This window comes from Cygnus atratus, chromosome 21 (genome assembly GCF_013377495.2).
Source record: "Cygnus atratus isolate AKBS03 ecotype Queensland, Australia chromosome 21, CAtr_DNAZoo_HiC_assembly, whole genome shotgun sequence".
NCBI classification, from domain to species: Eukaryota; Metazoa; Chordata; class Aves; order Anseriformes; family Anatidae; genus Cygnus; species Cygnus atratus.
Window position 1 is genome coordinate 4,037,684 of NC_066382.1, and position 17,602 is coordinate 4,055,285.

Sequence of the window (17,602 nt, forward strand, 5' to 3'; positions counted from 1 at the left end):
CCCCTGAGCCAGCGGATCCCCTGCTCAGCGCCCTCATGCACCGCACGAACAGCTGCGCAGCGAAGCCGGTGGGATTACAGGGTCCTGGGGAACATGCACGAGCAATGACATGATTTCATAAACATTGCAGAAGTCACAAACAACAGCAAAAAAAATCATCGTTTGCTTAGGGGAGGCCAGAGCGATGCAGCCTACCTGCAGGGGCTGAATGGATCATCCATGACTATGACAGGCTCTGGTGGGCTTAGCTGTATTCCCGAACCCCCTAGTCAAGAGCTCAAACTCTGCCTTTTCCACTCTACCAACTCAAAATGGAGGCACATGCAGGCTGAGAGACCTCAGCGAGCTTTCACTGAGCTTGTGCTATGACCTAAGCCTGCACGCAGAACGCAGAAACTTCGCCCTCGGACTGCCAGGACTGAGCATGTGCTGTGACCCTCCCTCGGCCGCACGCCGCCTCCCCACGCAAGCAGGCTCGAGCCCGCTGGTTCCGTAAACACGGCGCGGGGACGGGCGCCGCTGCGGCTCCCGCCAGCCAAGCTAGCGTGCAGGGAAGTGGGGCCTTCGCCAGGGGCTCTGGGACAGCCAACGCGGCCGCGCCGCCGCTCCTCCGAGCCCTCCTCCGAGCCGCAGACGCACGGTGCAAAAGCTCTCTGGTTTTAACCCTGAGTTTGCAATCGGCGTCTCAAGAAGTAACGCCGACTACAAGGCTCGGAGGGTTTCGCAGATGCGAAGTGACGGGGAGCTCGGTGTTTTGATGTCCCGGTGGGTTTGCAGGGAAGGGGAGCAGCACCCAGCGGTTTTCCTCGCCTCCACCCGGCCGGAGCGGGTGCGGATCAGCAGCGCCGCGGCACCGCCACGGTGAAGGCAGGGGAGGCCAAACCCACCTGGCTTGTCACATCCTGCACCTTGGGCGTTGCTGTTTATTAGTGCCACTTTCTGCCAAATTCATAGCTGTGCGTTTTTGAGTAACATCCCTGTGCCTTGCAGCATAAAGCGCTTCCCTTAGGACCCCTGCGGCTATTTCGGAGCAGATGCCTGCATTCACTGCAAGGCTACAAGGGCCCAAAAAGTTTCTTATACTTCGAATTTTAAAAAACTAACAAAGGCTAAGCAGAACAGACCAGGCCACAGAACAATCCCAAATTCTCTCTCTCAGGTAGCGATCCAGTGAGAAAGTGTTACCCTAACACAGGCGGACACCCTTCAAACCATCCCAGTGCCACTCTCAAGGATTCCCATTGCCCACCGCATGCCCCCAGCCCCTCCTGGGAGCCTTCAATGACAGTCAGGCTCCTTCCTGGGGCCTGCAAACATAATTTAAACATCAGCATCGCAAGTGTTTCAGCTACCGAGGCTCTGCTGAAACCATCTGATGCTACCAAAGCTCATTCATCAGCCCTTTAAAGGAGCTGTTCCCCGATACATAGGGAAGAGGGACCTGGCTCATTTTTTTTTCTGCCAAAAAAAAAAAGATTTAAAATTTCCTGTAGTTTTTAAATATTAAGCAAGACCATTTATTTCTAACTTCTGGAAACACAATTAGGTTTCATAAGCTGCTTTAAAAAAAAGCACAACATTCTACTAACACACTTCTGTTATAGAAATATTACCGAACTCTAGATGCAAGAGAGGAGGGCAACGAATTCATGAGACTGTCTGATCAAGTTTTACCCAATTACCACCTCGGAAAAACCCAAAAGGTTTTGCACAGCCTTTACCAGCTGACCACTTTTCAGTAAGAACGCTCATCTGTACAAAAGTATTCGGCCTTCATTTTGACTACAGCTGAAATGCACTTGGGGATTCATTTCGTCTTGTTCCAGATCACTTTTTGTTTTCTTGAGGTCACAACACACACCTGAGAAGACCACCTCAGCTTTTGCTACCCTCCAGTTCAGGGGTAAGTCGAAATATGGACGCACAGGAATCATGTGCTGCCAGTGACATCAGTAAGTGTGACAGCAGCCAAAAGCACAACCCAAGGAAGGCACGCAGTGATTTACCTACATGCAGTTCTTGAGGGTCCTGTGTCTGTTTAAGAGGACTCCACCGCCAGGCACTTCTACAGCTGACTGTACCCACCAGCATGATGCAAGGGAGCTCAGCACCTCCCTCATTCTGTCCTGGGTCTATTACACAAGGCTGGCATGAAACAACTTGGCCCTAATTTCTTAAGACATATAGAAGGCATCTGTTCCCTGCACACAGAGCCCCCCATTTTATATATCTTCCTGACAGTATTTAAAATTGCTAACCCCTTTCATTTTTTTAATGGGACTTATGATATGCTGCAGGAATTGTCTTTCTTAAATAAACCATGACCCAAACTGCCATAATGTCCTACCAAGTATAAGCATAATGGGAACTCATTTAAGGCTCTGCTTCGAGACATAAGGGTACATTTCAATGATTATTTCTCCCTCTATCACTGCCCTAGGTGCTGTAACGTGCACAGAACCAGAATATTTTGACTGCTGAAAAGTACCAAGGGAAAAGGATCCAATGGAAAAATAGAGCTCTGCAGTCCTGCCCAGACTCTGTTCACATTTTGGTTGTAGGTATCAATTTCTTAATTATATTCATTTTTCTAAAAGAGAATTTCAGGAGGAAGTTTTGCAAACCCTACTAACACACAACTCCACCGTGGCTTCTTGACTTGCTAACATACACTGTTCGTACCTGTTCCTAGACCTACATGAATGGTGTTTGTAGAAAAATATCTGATTATTTCTAGTTCCAAGCAAAATTCGGGAGCATTCAAATCCATGTCTATTTAAGGATGCCCATGTCAGACGAAGCTCGTAACATGTTCATTCACTCCCGAATGCAGCTGACGGCCTGCCACAGGCCAGCATGCCACAAGAGCGGAACGAATGCTGGCAGGTGGCATGCTTCTACCCGTGAGCCAGAAAGCTCAGAGCTGCTCCTCTCAGTCCATTCGGGATGTCGCAGTACAAAAGGAAGACGAGAAAAAGTTCCTGCCAGCATCTGCACCCTCTGGCACTACACTAGGACAAGAACCCGTGACTGTAGCGAAGGAGGGGGATAAGATGTGAGCTGGTAAAAGGCAGCTCCGAGGTCAGGAGGCAGCGACCGTGCTCCAGAGCCTTGCTGCTCTCTTTCAACAGGCAGAGCTCATTTCTGACTCAGAAGCCAAAACCAACAGCTTGCAAGCTGCTGTGGTTACTGGTTTTCTGATGTGATACATAGGACTGTTGTCTTTTGGCCATGAATGCCTCTCAACGGCAACGCTATATGCCTCAAAATGCTTCTAAACCCACCTGAGCTCCCCGACACAAAGGGCCAGCTCTGCTACCTCCCCAGCCTGCAGGCCAAGCATCCAAGCCCTGATCAAGTAAAGGGGAGGTTCAGAAAGAACAGCTGGCGTTCATTTTTGTCCATCATCCTGTTTTCAAAACCAGAAAAGGAAAATACACATAGAAGAGTAATGACATAAACATACCTCTTGCTAAGTTATCGATAACTTTAATTCCCCCCCAACCTAGCTTTAGGTGTCTACACTGCATTATTGCTCTCCATATTCCAAGGTATGTTTGTACAAGGGTGGGAAACCAGAAGTAAGACATTAATAAAAACTTCTTCTCAGCCAAATCGAATATAACCTCCACCACCACTAAAAATAACACATCAATTATGGAATATAATTATTACAATGCTAAGAAACCTAAGAAACCATTTCTTCTCTGACGAAGTATTGGTCTCCTCCTGCCATTTGGAGAACCAGAAGTTTTGTGGGATTCCCTGTTTGTGGAATAAGCCATTGTCAGATTTACAGGTCCCTGCACTCAGCTCCCTTCTCCAATATACCCCTCACCCAGCAAACACTAATTATTTTTAACGTACTCATCATAAAATGAGTATTCTTTCTCAGCTGGCTACACGTGTTCGGTGGATATATTCCACATTCTGGAGACCCAGGAACTATTTCCATCCTGCTTACTAGCTTGAGTAACACTCAATTCAAGGTGACAACGCTCAGTGTCTAGCTTGAAGATTGTTTTTTTTATGTTCATCTATCAGATTTTTCGCACTGATGCAATAATTACTGAAATGTAGCATGCAATCTTTCCCCAAAATCCATAAAACAAAACCAGCTTCACATACACTGTGAAGACCAAAGTTAACCCAAAGCACACAGGTCGTACAGACGCCTCCGGACCGCGGAACCGTCACCAACAGGATCACGGCAGATATTTCCTGGGCTAAACCCGCAGTCAACAAGCTTTCAAACAGAAAATAAAGGACAAAGCATGCTCTCCTTTACGCTCCCAGAACAAAGGGACCTCCTTCATTACACATGCACCACACCAGGGTTTGAGGATTTGGTTTTATTTGTTTAAACAGAACCCAGGAAAACTGAAAATGGTTGGATTCCCAACACACTAAGCTGCATTTGAGAGTCCTGGCAAAGCACATGAGCATCTTGCAGTGAACACAAATTAAAAGCACTCAAATAGAAATACATCTTTGTAGGCGCAATGCACAGCTCAAGGCTGTTTGCTCCAAGAACAAATCCTACCCCACATTTCTACAGGCCAACTGAGGGGGTCCGAGGCAATACTCAGACCCGTACCTATAACATAGGATTGTAAACCTTAAACATTTTCCATCCTTTCTACGTGAAACAAAACACTAAACTACAAAGTCAGATCAAGTTCAAGACAAACTTTAGTTTTTATAGGCAAGCCATTAGCAGGTCATCCTGAAACGTGGTACAATACTTTTACTTCCAAAAGCCAAATAAATCTTAAGTAGGGAGTCTAGGAAGCAAGCATTGCAATGCAGTAGCAAACACACAGGTCATCATTAACCAAGCAGCCTAAGCTCGGGTCCTTTTTCAAAACCTACTCTACTCAAGACAAAACAAGAGCTAAAAATCAAGAAAATGTGGCTGTAACCAACTGAAGAAAAGCCTACGTTTTGAGAGCTGGCTACTCTGAGCAATTAGCTGATCACTCAGTGCTGTGCTTTGTCATTTCATTGATCTTTTCAGGCTCAGTCACTTTCTAGTAGCCAGGAGAATTAACAGCTACTTCTACACAAAATGCTGGTTTAAAAGTGCCAACAACTCCAGCATAAATGGCATTTCACAAAGAAGTCGTTCATTAAAAAGCAACTTGAACAGCGGTACAAAGAGTTCATTTAATATTCTCTCAAAATCCAAATGCATCAGAGAAAAGTGACGAAGTTAAAACAGGGGTCAGGTGTGATGCTGAGTATCAGAGAGCCAAACTTCATCTGTGCCTCACCTGGTTGGACTGCTCCAGGAAAACACAGATGTTGTTAAAAAAACACTTAAACATAATGTATTTTCAAATATTATAGGATTTCGTGGTATTTGTTTCCCCCCAGAGCTCAGCAGCATGCACTAGCAAGATTGCCTCCTAGACAATCCTAGGAACCTATGCTGACATAACTTGCTATCGATGTAGTCTGAATCAATTAAAAGAGTTTACTTAAATCCAATATCCTGTCTCAAACATACGGACATGTAAAACACTTCAGAATAAGGTACAGGAAACCTCAGAACCAAGCAATTACATATGCCCACACAGCTTCTTCCCAACTGCAAGCAGTTAGTGGTTGCCTATGCCCTGAAGCATGAAGATTTATATCTGTATTAAAAACTGTGAATCTCCAATGTAACAATTAATATAGTTATTATTTGTATGCCTATCTAATCCCCACTTAAAATAACACTAGTTCAACAGTATCTCTATAAATCAAAGGTCCACAAGCTAATTACATTTTCTCTATTGAAGGAAACAATTCTGCATTCAGCCACAGTCCTTGCTGAGCCCTATTCAGCTTTTACTCGAGTGCTCACAGAACTACGCCCCTAGACAGCAAACTCTTCAGGACAGTATTTGTAAGGCTTCTTCTCTGTGTTTATAGAGCTACATAAATGAAAAAGTTGGCATCTGGACTTGAAAAATAATGAAGGTAGTCTAGTATCAGCTGAGTTTGCACTGCAGAGCTGATTGAAGACTGGTGTGGGCATTTACACATGAGAACATGAACTTCCACACTTAAAAGTTTTCAATACTATTTCTTAACTGTCAAAGTTTTGACATCATTTACTAGAAGATGTGTACGTATTTTACGAAGTATTTTCCAAGGTGTGCATTTAATCAATGACACCCCTAAGAATCCCTGCTAATGCCTGTAACTCCTAAAACAAAAAAAAAAAAAAAAATCACATCTTGAAATATGTGTTTTGAAACAGTAAGCTATTTACCCAGAAATGCAACTGAATATCATGACCTGCTGCAGAATTGTCATCTCTTTCTCCTGTATATACACTTTGTGGGAACTGGTAGCTTCTCCTTCAGATTCCCTTCCACCCCGCCTTCTTATCAGCATCCATACTTGATTTTAGCTTTTCTTCCCTTCCAAAGTTTTTCTGTTTCTACAGGCTCAAATATTTCATAAAGGTTGTCTTTAAAAGTCGCTTCGCTTACCTTGTCTCTGGATTATAGCCCAGTATGTAGAAAAATGAATCCACTCGAGCTTTAAACTCTCTAGCAGCAAATATGTCAGAGAAATGGGAGATATTACACTTCCCTCTGAAAGAAAGGAAAAATGGTATTAGAATTCTATCCCGAATAACAGCTATTTTAATTAAACACCATTGCAACCTGTTTATAAAACAGAGATCCTTATGTTCTTGTAAGCGTATAAAATGTCATAAATACAAGCCTGTTCTAACAAACATCCATATAGATTCTTCCCATGGTAGCAAGGGAAGAAGATACAGCTACAGTGTCTCAGATTATATTCTACAGACATTCATTAATTCTTATTCAGCCAGCACACAGTCCCGAGGAGCCCCAAATTAATCAGGTAGACTAACAAACAGTATCTGCCCTAGAATCCTGAAAATGTCTTTTTTTCCAAGGTTTATACAATTTACAGCTTTTTTACAGTTAAAGCTTTAAGGAAACTTCAAAAAATTCTACTATTTATTTTACTTGGGAAGCCAGCTTTTTACTTATAAAGCTATACAAAACTGTAGTTTAGAAAGTTTTGATGCTTTCAAATACAGAAAACAAAGCCATGCTATGCCTTAAGCTAGACTACAGTCCTAATGACGTAAGTTCCAAACATGGAACAGCAAATACGAGTTTCTTCCTTCTACTTGGTTTTCTATAATACATGAAACACTTACAAAATGAGAGAGAGAGAGAGAGAGAGAAAGAGAGAGAGAATAGGAATTTATTAGCTTGTTCTGGAACAGACCGCTAATAATTCTTTTTTAATATAGCATAATAGAGACATTATCCTTGAGGTTGAGCATGAATATTAGCTGCAAGAAGTTGCATCTGACTTCCACAAGGGTTTGCTGGGCTGTCGGGATGCAACAGCTGCCCACGTTCTGTCACCCAACACACTGCAATTCACTGTAGCCAAGTAAACCAGATCAGAGGAGAGCAGAAACAAATGTGCACAAGCCCAAGAGCTTGTGCTTTTTATCTGAACTTGATTCAGTGCAATAAAGTACAAGATTTTGTTCTGTTTGAGCATGTCAAGCTTTCTGGTATTAATACAGATAGCATCTTTTTCACCTGTATTTACTGGATAGTGTTTGCAATTATACATAAGCTGTTGTGGGGCTTATTAAACATTGTAAAAAGGTTTGCCTCTCTTGGTTATACCTGAAAAATGCTACGGCCACCAACACAAGGTGAATATTTATTTTACCCGTAATAATAGTGGATCTGTTTGCCTACTCTTCTCAACAGAGAAGCATATTTCAGTACTGTATATGTGAAAACCTGCCCTAGAAGGTTGGTCAAGATGCTAAGCTTGCTTCCCTTCCTAACCTTTGGAAAAGCTTCCCATCAGCAGTGGCTAAGGACAGCTTGGCTCCACATCATGAGCCCTTGTGCACATCATCACCTACTGCAAGGGAGGGAAAGGCACTAGGAGGACCGGTAAGGTGAGCAAATTGCTGTCCATTGTAAGACCAAATCGATCTGGCTATCCTGAGAGCTGGGGCTGCATAACTGCCCCTGTGATTGCCTAATTCCCAGCCAGTTGCCTTCCTGGCAAACAGAAGAGCAACACACCGAATTGTACACAGGTCACACCAGGTTGGAATGGGACATTAACAAGGTCTGTAATTGAGACCTCACACAGGGAAATCCTGAAAAACAAACTTATTTGCTAGTGTTATTTTCCCTTGGTGTCCTAAACCTAGCTTCCTAGTTTGCTCACTTCGAAAGAGAAGGGATATTTGTTTTGATAGTTCACATGAAATTCTCATTTTAGAAGAATGCTGGGGTAAAAAGATTTAGCTTCCTTCCAATAATTCATCTGACAGTCAGTAACAACTCTTGTCCAGGTAAGCTTGTACTAGCTATTTTCATGAAAGCAATACACAGCTTTTCAGAAAAATAGCACTAGAGGTTACTACAAAGCTTCACCATGTAGGTAAAAAGGCCGTAACTTTTATTACACATTTCCACAGGAATCCACAAGTATCCTCACGTTACTTTTTTCCACTGGTTAGAGCAGAAGATTGGAAGTTACAGTCACTGGTTTTATTTCCTAGTTTGTCATCAACTCATTGTGTGACCAAAGCCATTTGTTTGCAGAGGGCAAAGAAATAATCTCATTTTATAGGAAATTAGAATTTCAAGTTAACCTTTCTTTCAGGCATCACAATGTATTTTGCCTACTGCGTGTTCTCAGACTGGAAGAACACCACATACAGTTACCCTTATGTCTTGTACACTAAAAATTACTTAGCAGCATTAATCACAATTTGCTAAAAACATGAAGCAAAATGAAATCTTTATCCTGCAAAAGTGCATCCTCCCAATTATCAGCATCTTTAGATACCATATAGAAGCCTGTAAGAATTATCCAAAGTATGAAAAATCCAAAAAAGTGAAACCTTATGTCAAAAAAGAAAAATAAAATGAGTCATCTGAGAGGTGCCTATAGTATGCATTTCCAAACAAAAAAGAGAGATAAAACCAAAGAAAGGTTGAGAAAGTGACCAGGTTAGGATGTCAGCAGCCTCCACTCCTTTTAGAAGGGAAGAAGAGAATGTTATTTTTCAAGTCTGCTTGGTACGTGCAAATTTCCATTTGAATCTTTTCTTTAAGAAAGAGAACATAAAATATTCCCATGAAAATTCCACACCCAGAGTTCAAATTCCCCCCGTTTAAGAGGACAATTAGATTTCAGAGTGGTTCCATCAGGCCAGCCCACCTCCGTTAGCTTGTTCCTTAACGCTGGCTACCTTCTGTAACAGAAAAAAGGGCGCTGTGGAATTTCACAGGATTACAGTACACCACTGGAATTTTTCAAGTTTATCACAAACCCTCTAATATGCAAATCAAAGACTTTTTTCCCACCCTTGTAACAGAAGTGGCAGCTAGTTTGTCTTCGAGTGGCTTCAGCAAAGTGACTCTGAACAAAGAAAACGTCTCCAGATGGTTCTGGCGAAACACCATCTGAGCATTATTAGCGGGGAGATTATTCAATTCGCATTTTGACAATCTCCTCGCATGTATGGCATATTGAAAACCTGCTAAAAATAATGCCTCGCTGTACCTATTTTAAAACATGAAGTCACGGTGCATCCCCTCTGCCTGGCCAAAGGTTAGCAACTACAGTTAAGACCTTAGCGGGCAAAGAGAGCGGCAGCCCCCAGGGAAGGGCAGATAGTCCAGAGAACAATACGGGGAGCCCATTACCTCCTGTCTGCACAGCCAGCTTTTAATGGAGCTCTCAGCTGAGCTTCAACAATGACAAGTGCCTCAGAGCAAAGTCTTTAATGCAATTTTATCAGGGCTGCATACTAACAGTCACTTTGCAAAGAGACACTATTGTTAATGGCAAAATCAAACACAGAGGAGGGAAGGGTAGTATTTCTGCAGGAACTAGCAATAATCTAAATTGGCAATGATGGGAAACAATATCTTCTGAGCAACATTGATTAACTGAGATTAAAATGAGATTGCAGAATTACAGCTCCTTTTTGAACGAGAACAGATAACACAAGTTAATTACTGCAGGAGGCGAGGAGAAAGCTGAGCAGTATGCTAATGATCCCCAACAAAACCAGAGAAAAGGCACCTCGCTCTGTTCTCATCCATCTCAGAGACGCTGCACCACATCCTCTGGAGCTTACCTGAGGGCAGCAGCGTGGTAAGTGTCGACATAATCTGAAATGAAGAGCTCTCGATTCTTGATAACTGGGTCTGTAATAACAAGCTCTCGTCCAGAGTCTGCCAGAAAGCAAAAACACAAAACCCCACCAACATGTTAGCTGCAGTCTGAAAGCATCCTCCTTTGCCATTTTGCAGGTATTTCTTACAGGTCGAAGTGGAAGGACGTTTCTCAAACACGCATTGCTCAGCGTTACAATGGCAAATGCTCAAATTGCTTACGTGGCCCGTAAGGTATGGAAACAACGTGGTTATTTCCCATAATTTTTACATGGGAATTCGCCTGCCGTATCTGAAGGCAAGGTGCCTTAGGGGCACTGGATGGCACCTTATGCACTGACCAGTAAACTTCCAGTCCTACATGGGAAGAGTTTAGCGAATTTATCACTGACTTTTGGTTTCTGGGTTAAGGTTCTGGTTTGCATATTTTATTCCCAATCTTCAACTAAATCTTGACAGCACTGCTTAGCGCTCTGCCAGAGAAATACTAGCATTCATGGTCAAATAAAGAAAATTAGTTCTCAGCATTAAATAAAAACTAGAAGACAACTTTTTTCCATTACTTCCTTAATGATACCCTTGACAAAGGCACAAAAATATTTTTCCTCATCTACAAGGGCACCACATAAAAAAGCAGCCACGTTATCAATAGATGTGCACTTTTTGACATCGTGCCTATAACGTATTTATTAATAGTCTCAAATAAATTAGCGACATGTTATTTCTGTGCAGCTTTTGCTAAAGACACAGGCAAAACGTCCATCATGTCTCGGAAAACAAGACTGTATGCCCAGCTTTGTACTGTCATGCACCAAAAAACTGCTGTGTTGCATATGTTAAGCATCAACTTTTGCCATCGCAGTTCACCTTTGAGCATCTTCAGAATCTTAACAGTTGCCTCAAGGAAATTCCCCAATAACAGAAGAAAAGTTATGTCTCCCCTATAGGCAGGAGATAAATGACACTGGAATATGTACTTAAGTTTCCTCCTCTGATGCTATTAAACCCAAGACTACGCTTTTTTTTTTTTTTTTAAAGAGAAAAGGGGGAAACTCAGCTAAAGTGCTTCAGTTACATCACTTACTGCAATATTAATGAAAATGAGCATTCATACGTGCAAGGTAAAGCTTCAAAAAGAGTTCTCATGACAGTACAGCAGAATCAAGAAAAGAGATTCACAATTTCTTTACACAACTTGTCTCCAGATGGTTAGGTATTAGTACACTGTCCAGAAGGGCTACAAAGATTTCAACGTTATTTTTCTTTTCTGTTTTCTCTAAGACATTAGTATAATACCACACAGATTTAAATCATACCTGAAACACATCTGATAATAGCTATGGTTACAGGACAGACTGGTTAGGACAAAGCAAACACTATCATCCATCTTCTGACGCGTTGTTCTCAGCAACAGTCCTTGCTTCACAACCCTACGCGCGAGTTCTTGCTTTCTGGGCTGTTAAAACTTAAAATTCAGAGTACAAGTAAAGAAGGCCTTCCTCTAGAGAGCCTAACTTACCATTCTCATTGTGTCTGTCCTGAACCAAATGCTGATAGACTGAATCTGGGACTTCAGACTGGCGATAGTACCATTTGACATTCATAAGGAGATGGTCCCGTTTACTCTGAAAAAGAAGGTCTAAAGGCATTACTAAAAAGGAAATCAGACCACAGCTGACACAGTCTTCCACAGTACAAAATCACAGAAGAAAATGTGAGGTGAGACCCAGAAGGGAGGAAAGCAGATTTCTGTGGCAATGAACCAAGGGCAGCGTGCTAATGAGACAGACTGACTTTCAACCTTAGAGACAACAGCGATCTACTCCGTTTTCATGCAGCTCTATCCCTGTACCTGACCAGCAAATATAAGGGATTCATTCACAAAAAAACAACCAAGAAAAGAAGAGGAAGGGATCAAAAAAGGACTGGAATTTTTGGCTTCATGCAGCACAATTTTAGTTGGCTAACTTCTACATATAAAACGAATTTACTGCCAAACACAGGAAAAAGAACACCAACACCAGCATAATTCAATGTCATCACTCCTAACCGTTGTAACCAGCAGAAACCAAGGACAGATGGTTTCAGACACAATTGTTAAAGTTCCTTATTACGCTCTCTTTTACAAAAGAGGAGGATGCTGCACTTCAATCCCAGTAATTACAGGCTCTGACTGCTTACATACCCCTCCAAGCCAACAGCAAGATTTACACAAACCTATCTCCCTCAAGGGCTCCTCCTCTATTTGAAAACCCAGCTACCGGTTTGTTGTTCTTAGAAGGAAACCAGAACATAAATACCACTTGAAAATAATTTTTAGATCAAGTTATTACAGAATCTGCTTTGGTTTATCTTTGAAACTTGTGGTAGTTGACTCTTCCTCCTACCCACACACTCAGAGTTCCTCTGATTCTTCCCCCAAGAATGGGAGGAAGGCCGAAAGGGAAACGAGCATTCCTTCGGAGTGACGCAACTGCCAGCACCACTGGGCTTCTGGGCCATGGTCCTCTGCATCCTTCTAAGATCAGCCTTAACGCTCCCATTCAACAGTTAAATCACAGGTTATTGGACCAGAGAGCTCTTATCGTCTCTTCTGACCACATCAGTCTGGTTATTACAACAATTTCCACCATTTACGCTCAGTAGAAAACATGAAAATCCTCCCATTAAAGGCAGTTCTTGAAGCCTTTGACTAAAACCACACGTAATACCACAAAAAAACTGCTAGTGGCAGCATTGTGCCAGAAAAAAGTTTCCTAACTAACCCAGCACGACCACATGTGCTGTGCACAGAACGCCTCAAAAACCACTCCAGACCACACTGAGCATATTTGCACTGTAGGGAAGAAACACCATTTTCTTTTTTTTCTTTTATTTTTTTTAAATAACACATTTGCAGTTAAAGATGACAAACCTGTCTAATGCATGGAAGAAATCAACTGGGCAAGTCTGGGAGGTAACAAGGATTTGTGCTGCCTGCTGTACGAGAAGGCGGCTGCTGAACGTGGGTCTGTGCATCACCACCTCTACGAACAGCCTCCGAATTCTGAAGGCAAAAAAAAAATTCCAAGTGGATGTTTTGTTACCCTCTTGCTAAGAGTTCATAAATTGCATTAGTGCTAACGAGGACTGCGTGTTACAAAGACAGGAAGCATTATCTCAGCATTAGCTTTGCTCTGCAAATTCTCTTTGTGTTTCCTAGCTGAGGAAGAGCACCCAAAGTGTGCTACACAAAGCCACGGGAGCACTCACCAGGCATCACTTCGGGGCTCTAAAAGCACCCAGTTGGGTGCGTGGGGACAGCTTGCAACAAGCACCAAGAGCTAAAGCTTTGGTCCTCTTGGACAGCACAACACTCCAAGGAGCACGGTAAAGGGGAACTAAGTGTCTGTGTGTAAGCAGCCATGAAGAAGGAAGACAACCAATTACATTACTTCATTTTTGCGGTGGTGTTTTTGAATGGGAAATCTTCAGAGGAGAGAAGAGAAGGACCAGAGCTCTACACTGCACTCTGGCAGAGACAGCACGTACTCATGGTTATCTACAAACTGAATCACCACAAGCCTGAGCAACCACCGGCACGCAACAGGAGAGATGTGAGCTGAGGGAAAGAAGACACCACCACATCCTGGCCAACAAGAGCTGGTCATGAAGAGAACAAAGGTAGAGAGTAGTGAATGAATGGCTTCAGCGTCTGATGTACCCTTAGGGTGATTCTGCTACAAGAGAATGGTTTGGGGGAAAAAAAAACAGAAGAGTGACAATGTCGTGTGAAGGCACATCCTTCACTTACAATATGTGAGAACACGTTACAGCAAAGGGAAGGAGCGAGGGAGGGATCAAAACTGTCGGATGCTTTCATCATCTTGACATCCCGTACACAGCTACGAGATGGGAGGTCACGGCTTTAGTTTGGATTAGGCCAAGGCTGTAAAGGAGATGGCGCTGCAATCACTCAACTTCCCTGTCTTGGTTTCTTGGTACGTCACAGAAGAGCACAGGGCTCTGAGCAGCTCGGGGATGAGGCTACGGCCAGCACTTACAAAGCATCCCAATAAACTCAAAGAAAAGAAACGCGTGGCTGAAGCAGGCTTCTCCACTCGTTGCCACAAGGCCCACCTCGTTCTCTCCCCTCTTCCCACGAGACCCTCCCAGTTTGTCATCAACACAAAGAGAAAAGGGTTTGGTGGCTGCTGAAGACACTGGTCATTGTATGTAGCAACTTCCTATGCTGGTAACTTATCAAATATAAAGTTTGTGAAGCAGGTGTTTTAATGAAGTACAAGTTACAAGGAAAGATGGACATGGCCCATCCACATGTGCACACGTTAAATTATCAGATTAAAAACTATCAGATTAATACCCTTCGAAACAGAAGGCAGCACGCCCCACAGCGCTGGCTGCTTCTCACCATCTCCATCACCAATGGCACATGTACGGCACACACCTGGCAGCAGCACAAACACCACCTGCAACTGAGGTGTGCAAGGAACCCTTTGGCTTTTTTAAAAACAAAAATCTCTAGACTGACAGAACTAAAAATACGCTGCCAAAGCAACACGCTGCTCTTTGTGCTCTGCTGGTATCAGTTGGGGCAGCTGGGTGGTGAGGCTTTTTGTTTTTGTTGGGTTTTTCATTTGATTTGTTTGGGGCAGTTCGTTATGCAATCAAAGCTCCTTCCTAAATACCTCTTTTTACCATGATTGCTGCTTTTTGTCCAATTAATTTGAAAGCTTCATTTTGAGAAGTATTTTCTCTACTATCCGCCATGCACGATTGTGGGTTTTTAACCCAAACTTTCAATTTTCCTAAAAACGCAGAACGTCTGTCAGAATCTTGTGCTTCACATTTACATCCTTCCTTGCATTCCTAGACATGCTATTTTGTCAGCCAACTCTCTAAATATGTATGTCATTTACAGAGCAACTATCCTCAGAGGTGTCAGGACGCCAACTTCTGTGATAGACTAGTTATTTTAGAGCGACACGAACACAAAAGAGCAAGTGTCCTCTAGTTTATAAAGTGTTACTATATTTTTTTTTAACACCATTACACGCGGAGACTGCAGATAGTCGCATGTCAAATTCAGACTTGCAGAAATCACAGAAATGACAAGTGCTTTAAAAGTGTCTTTCAGCTCTAAATAGATCCCTGGTGCTACAAAACTCCATTCTCCCCATAAATAAAAACACTGTCTGTCGCTGCAGCGCTCACGAAGTACTCTTTTGGAGGGGTGGTTGATGCTCTTGCCCCCCCCACCCCAACACTTTTTTTATTTTACGGCATGAACCAGTTTTGGACATTCAACTAGATAAAACCTGTAAATGGATTAAAGCATCCCAGTCCGCCGACACCTGGCCACCCATTTCAAAATGAACCTCTTTAAAAGGAAGGGGGGAAAATTAAAAGGAAGTGGGGGGGGAAAGTCCTGCGGGTTCTCTTCCAAGCTACCTCTGTACAGCGTTTTTGACAACTCCAAGGTGCCAATTTCCTTCTAAAGCACTGGAAAACAGAGCTACTGCACATTACGATTCCCCTCTGAAGAGCTTGCCCGTTCTCTTCCCAGGGTTATGACTAACCACATCGTGCACATGGTCACAGATGTCCTGCAGATTCTCGCAGAGGGATTTCAGCAGCATCCTTCATTACTCGCCCTATTTAGATCCCCTGTTCAATCACAGCTAGCTGGGGAAGCAACGCACCAAATGCTGGCGATAACAGATGGGCACGCTGGAGTGGGCGAACGGTGGCTGCTTCAAAGAAGCAAACAGCAAAATGGAAACACAGAAAAGAACATCTTTCCTTGCAAACGTGTTTTCAACAATGAATTTTTTTAATCAGAAAAAAATTATTTTTTCCCTATCAGAAAAAAAATGGTGTGATTAATTCTAAGCTACCGGGGCTCTTTGCATTATTTTAATAGATGTTACATATTTTAACAGTGACTCCACTGCTCAAAATAAATGCCTCACACGCACAGAAACTCCAGCCCCACAAAGCCAGTTCAAATGGAGATATTTCATTTTTAACGCTACAAATTAACCTACTCCTTTGGGACAGCATTTGTCCTCCCCAAAAAATTATTTTCCTGCATGCAAACAGCCCTAATGACGCTCCGTGACACTGCAGCAACCTGCCTCCAATGCCAGCAGTAATGTGACTTGCTCCGGTTATCGATCCTCCCAGCCTTCCCTGCTGAATTGCTACCTGTATTTCTACCACTCACTCACTCCTGACATTTATTATCGGGGTGGGGAGGGGATCAAGAGCAGCCACACAAGATCCCCCGGGAAATAAAACGCGAGGGGACACCCGTGAGACCATTTGGAAAACAGGAGCCACAGCAACACAGCAAGGGTCGGTTCTTCCACTTCGCTGCAGCACATGTAATTTCATGCTCTCAGGATATCTTCTTCTGGGCTGCTTTCTAATTAAATAAGAAGAAATCTGAACAGCTGTCGAAGCCAAGGAAATCCAGCTTGGAAATGCAGAGGTCGTTACTACAACCGAATGTTATTTTTGCAGCCTGATTATTTCATTTAGCTGCATGCATATTAACAGCTATCTGAAGTACTTCTTGCGAACGGGAGCACTGTCCAAGAGTGAGAGCCATCGACGTGCAGCAGGAAACCCAAACGTGGCACAAGAGCAGGGCGATGTGTTCTTTAATCCCCTCCAACACAAGGAGCCGAGGAGGCAGCCCCGCTCGGCTCCTGCCCTCTTAACCCGGACCGACACAAAGCCCGCAACCTTTCCACCCGTTAGTGTTATCTAATGACTGTTCCAGCTACAAGAGCTTTTCTAATAGAAACATGCCTTGATGGCTTATCTCGGCGCACAAGGCAGGCCACAAAGCACCCTCGGCTTGATTGAGCGCAGTAATGGCAGGCAGGAAATGAGAAGGCTTGGTTAAGCCGCGGATAATCGATCAGTGTATTCAGTCAAGTGTGAGCTGAGCTGGGAATAAGCTGCCTGGGGTATCAAATACTGCTGTTTCCAGGGTAAAGTCCCATTTCTGTGATCTATGTAGGAGAAAGAATAATTTATTGACAAAACAATATAGGATTTTTTTTCACCGTGTCTTGCTCTTGACATTTTGCGATTGTTTACAGCAGGAATTTCTCTTGTGCCCCTTTTCTTCACACGTTGAACGGATGAAATGGCTTCTGGGATTCACGAAGTCACCTCCGTGTGCTGGAAATTAATTCAACCTCATGTACAAATAACTCTGGGATGTAGAACAGGGTTCTGGCTCGCCTTCCCCTGAACTGCCCGCCCGCACCCCTGTGCCTTCGGGGACGCGCCGCTCCCGGGGGCTCTGCAAGGAGCGCAGTGCCTGGGCTCCGAGCTGCTCTGCTTCCCCCAGAACATTATTTCTTCTTCAACATTTGAGGCAG

The 17,602-nt window shown here is 43.4% G+C and overlaps 1 protein-coding gene across 4 annotated transcripts in view; it reads right to left on the minus strand.

The window, feature by feature from the left end:
- The window catches only part of RERE (arginine-glutamic acid dipeptide repeats), a 232,765-nt gene that overhangs the window by 101,045 nt on the left and 114,118 nt on the right, over window positions 1-17,602 (minus strand). For 2 of the 4 annotated variants that reach the window (XM_035557534.2, XM_050714887.1), the window contains exons 4-6: window positions 11,725-11,830; window positions 10,169-10,265; window positions 6,486-6,590 (exon numbers count right to left, since the gene is read on the minus strand). In XM_035557534.2, the coding sequence (XP_035413427.1) occupies window positions 6,486-6,590; window positions 10,169-10,265; window positions 11,725-11,830 (308 nt within the window). Of the gene's footprint in view, window positions 1-195; window positions 407-6,485; window positions 6,591-10,168; window positions 10,266-11,724; window positions 11,831-17,602 lie in introns of those variants that run through there. The other 2 variants (XM_035557535.2, XM_050714889.1) reach the window with 2 other exon arrangements.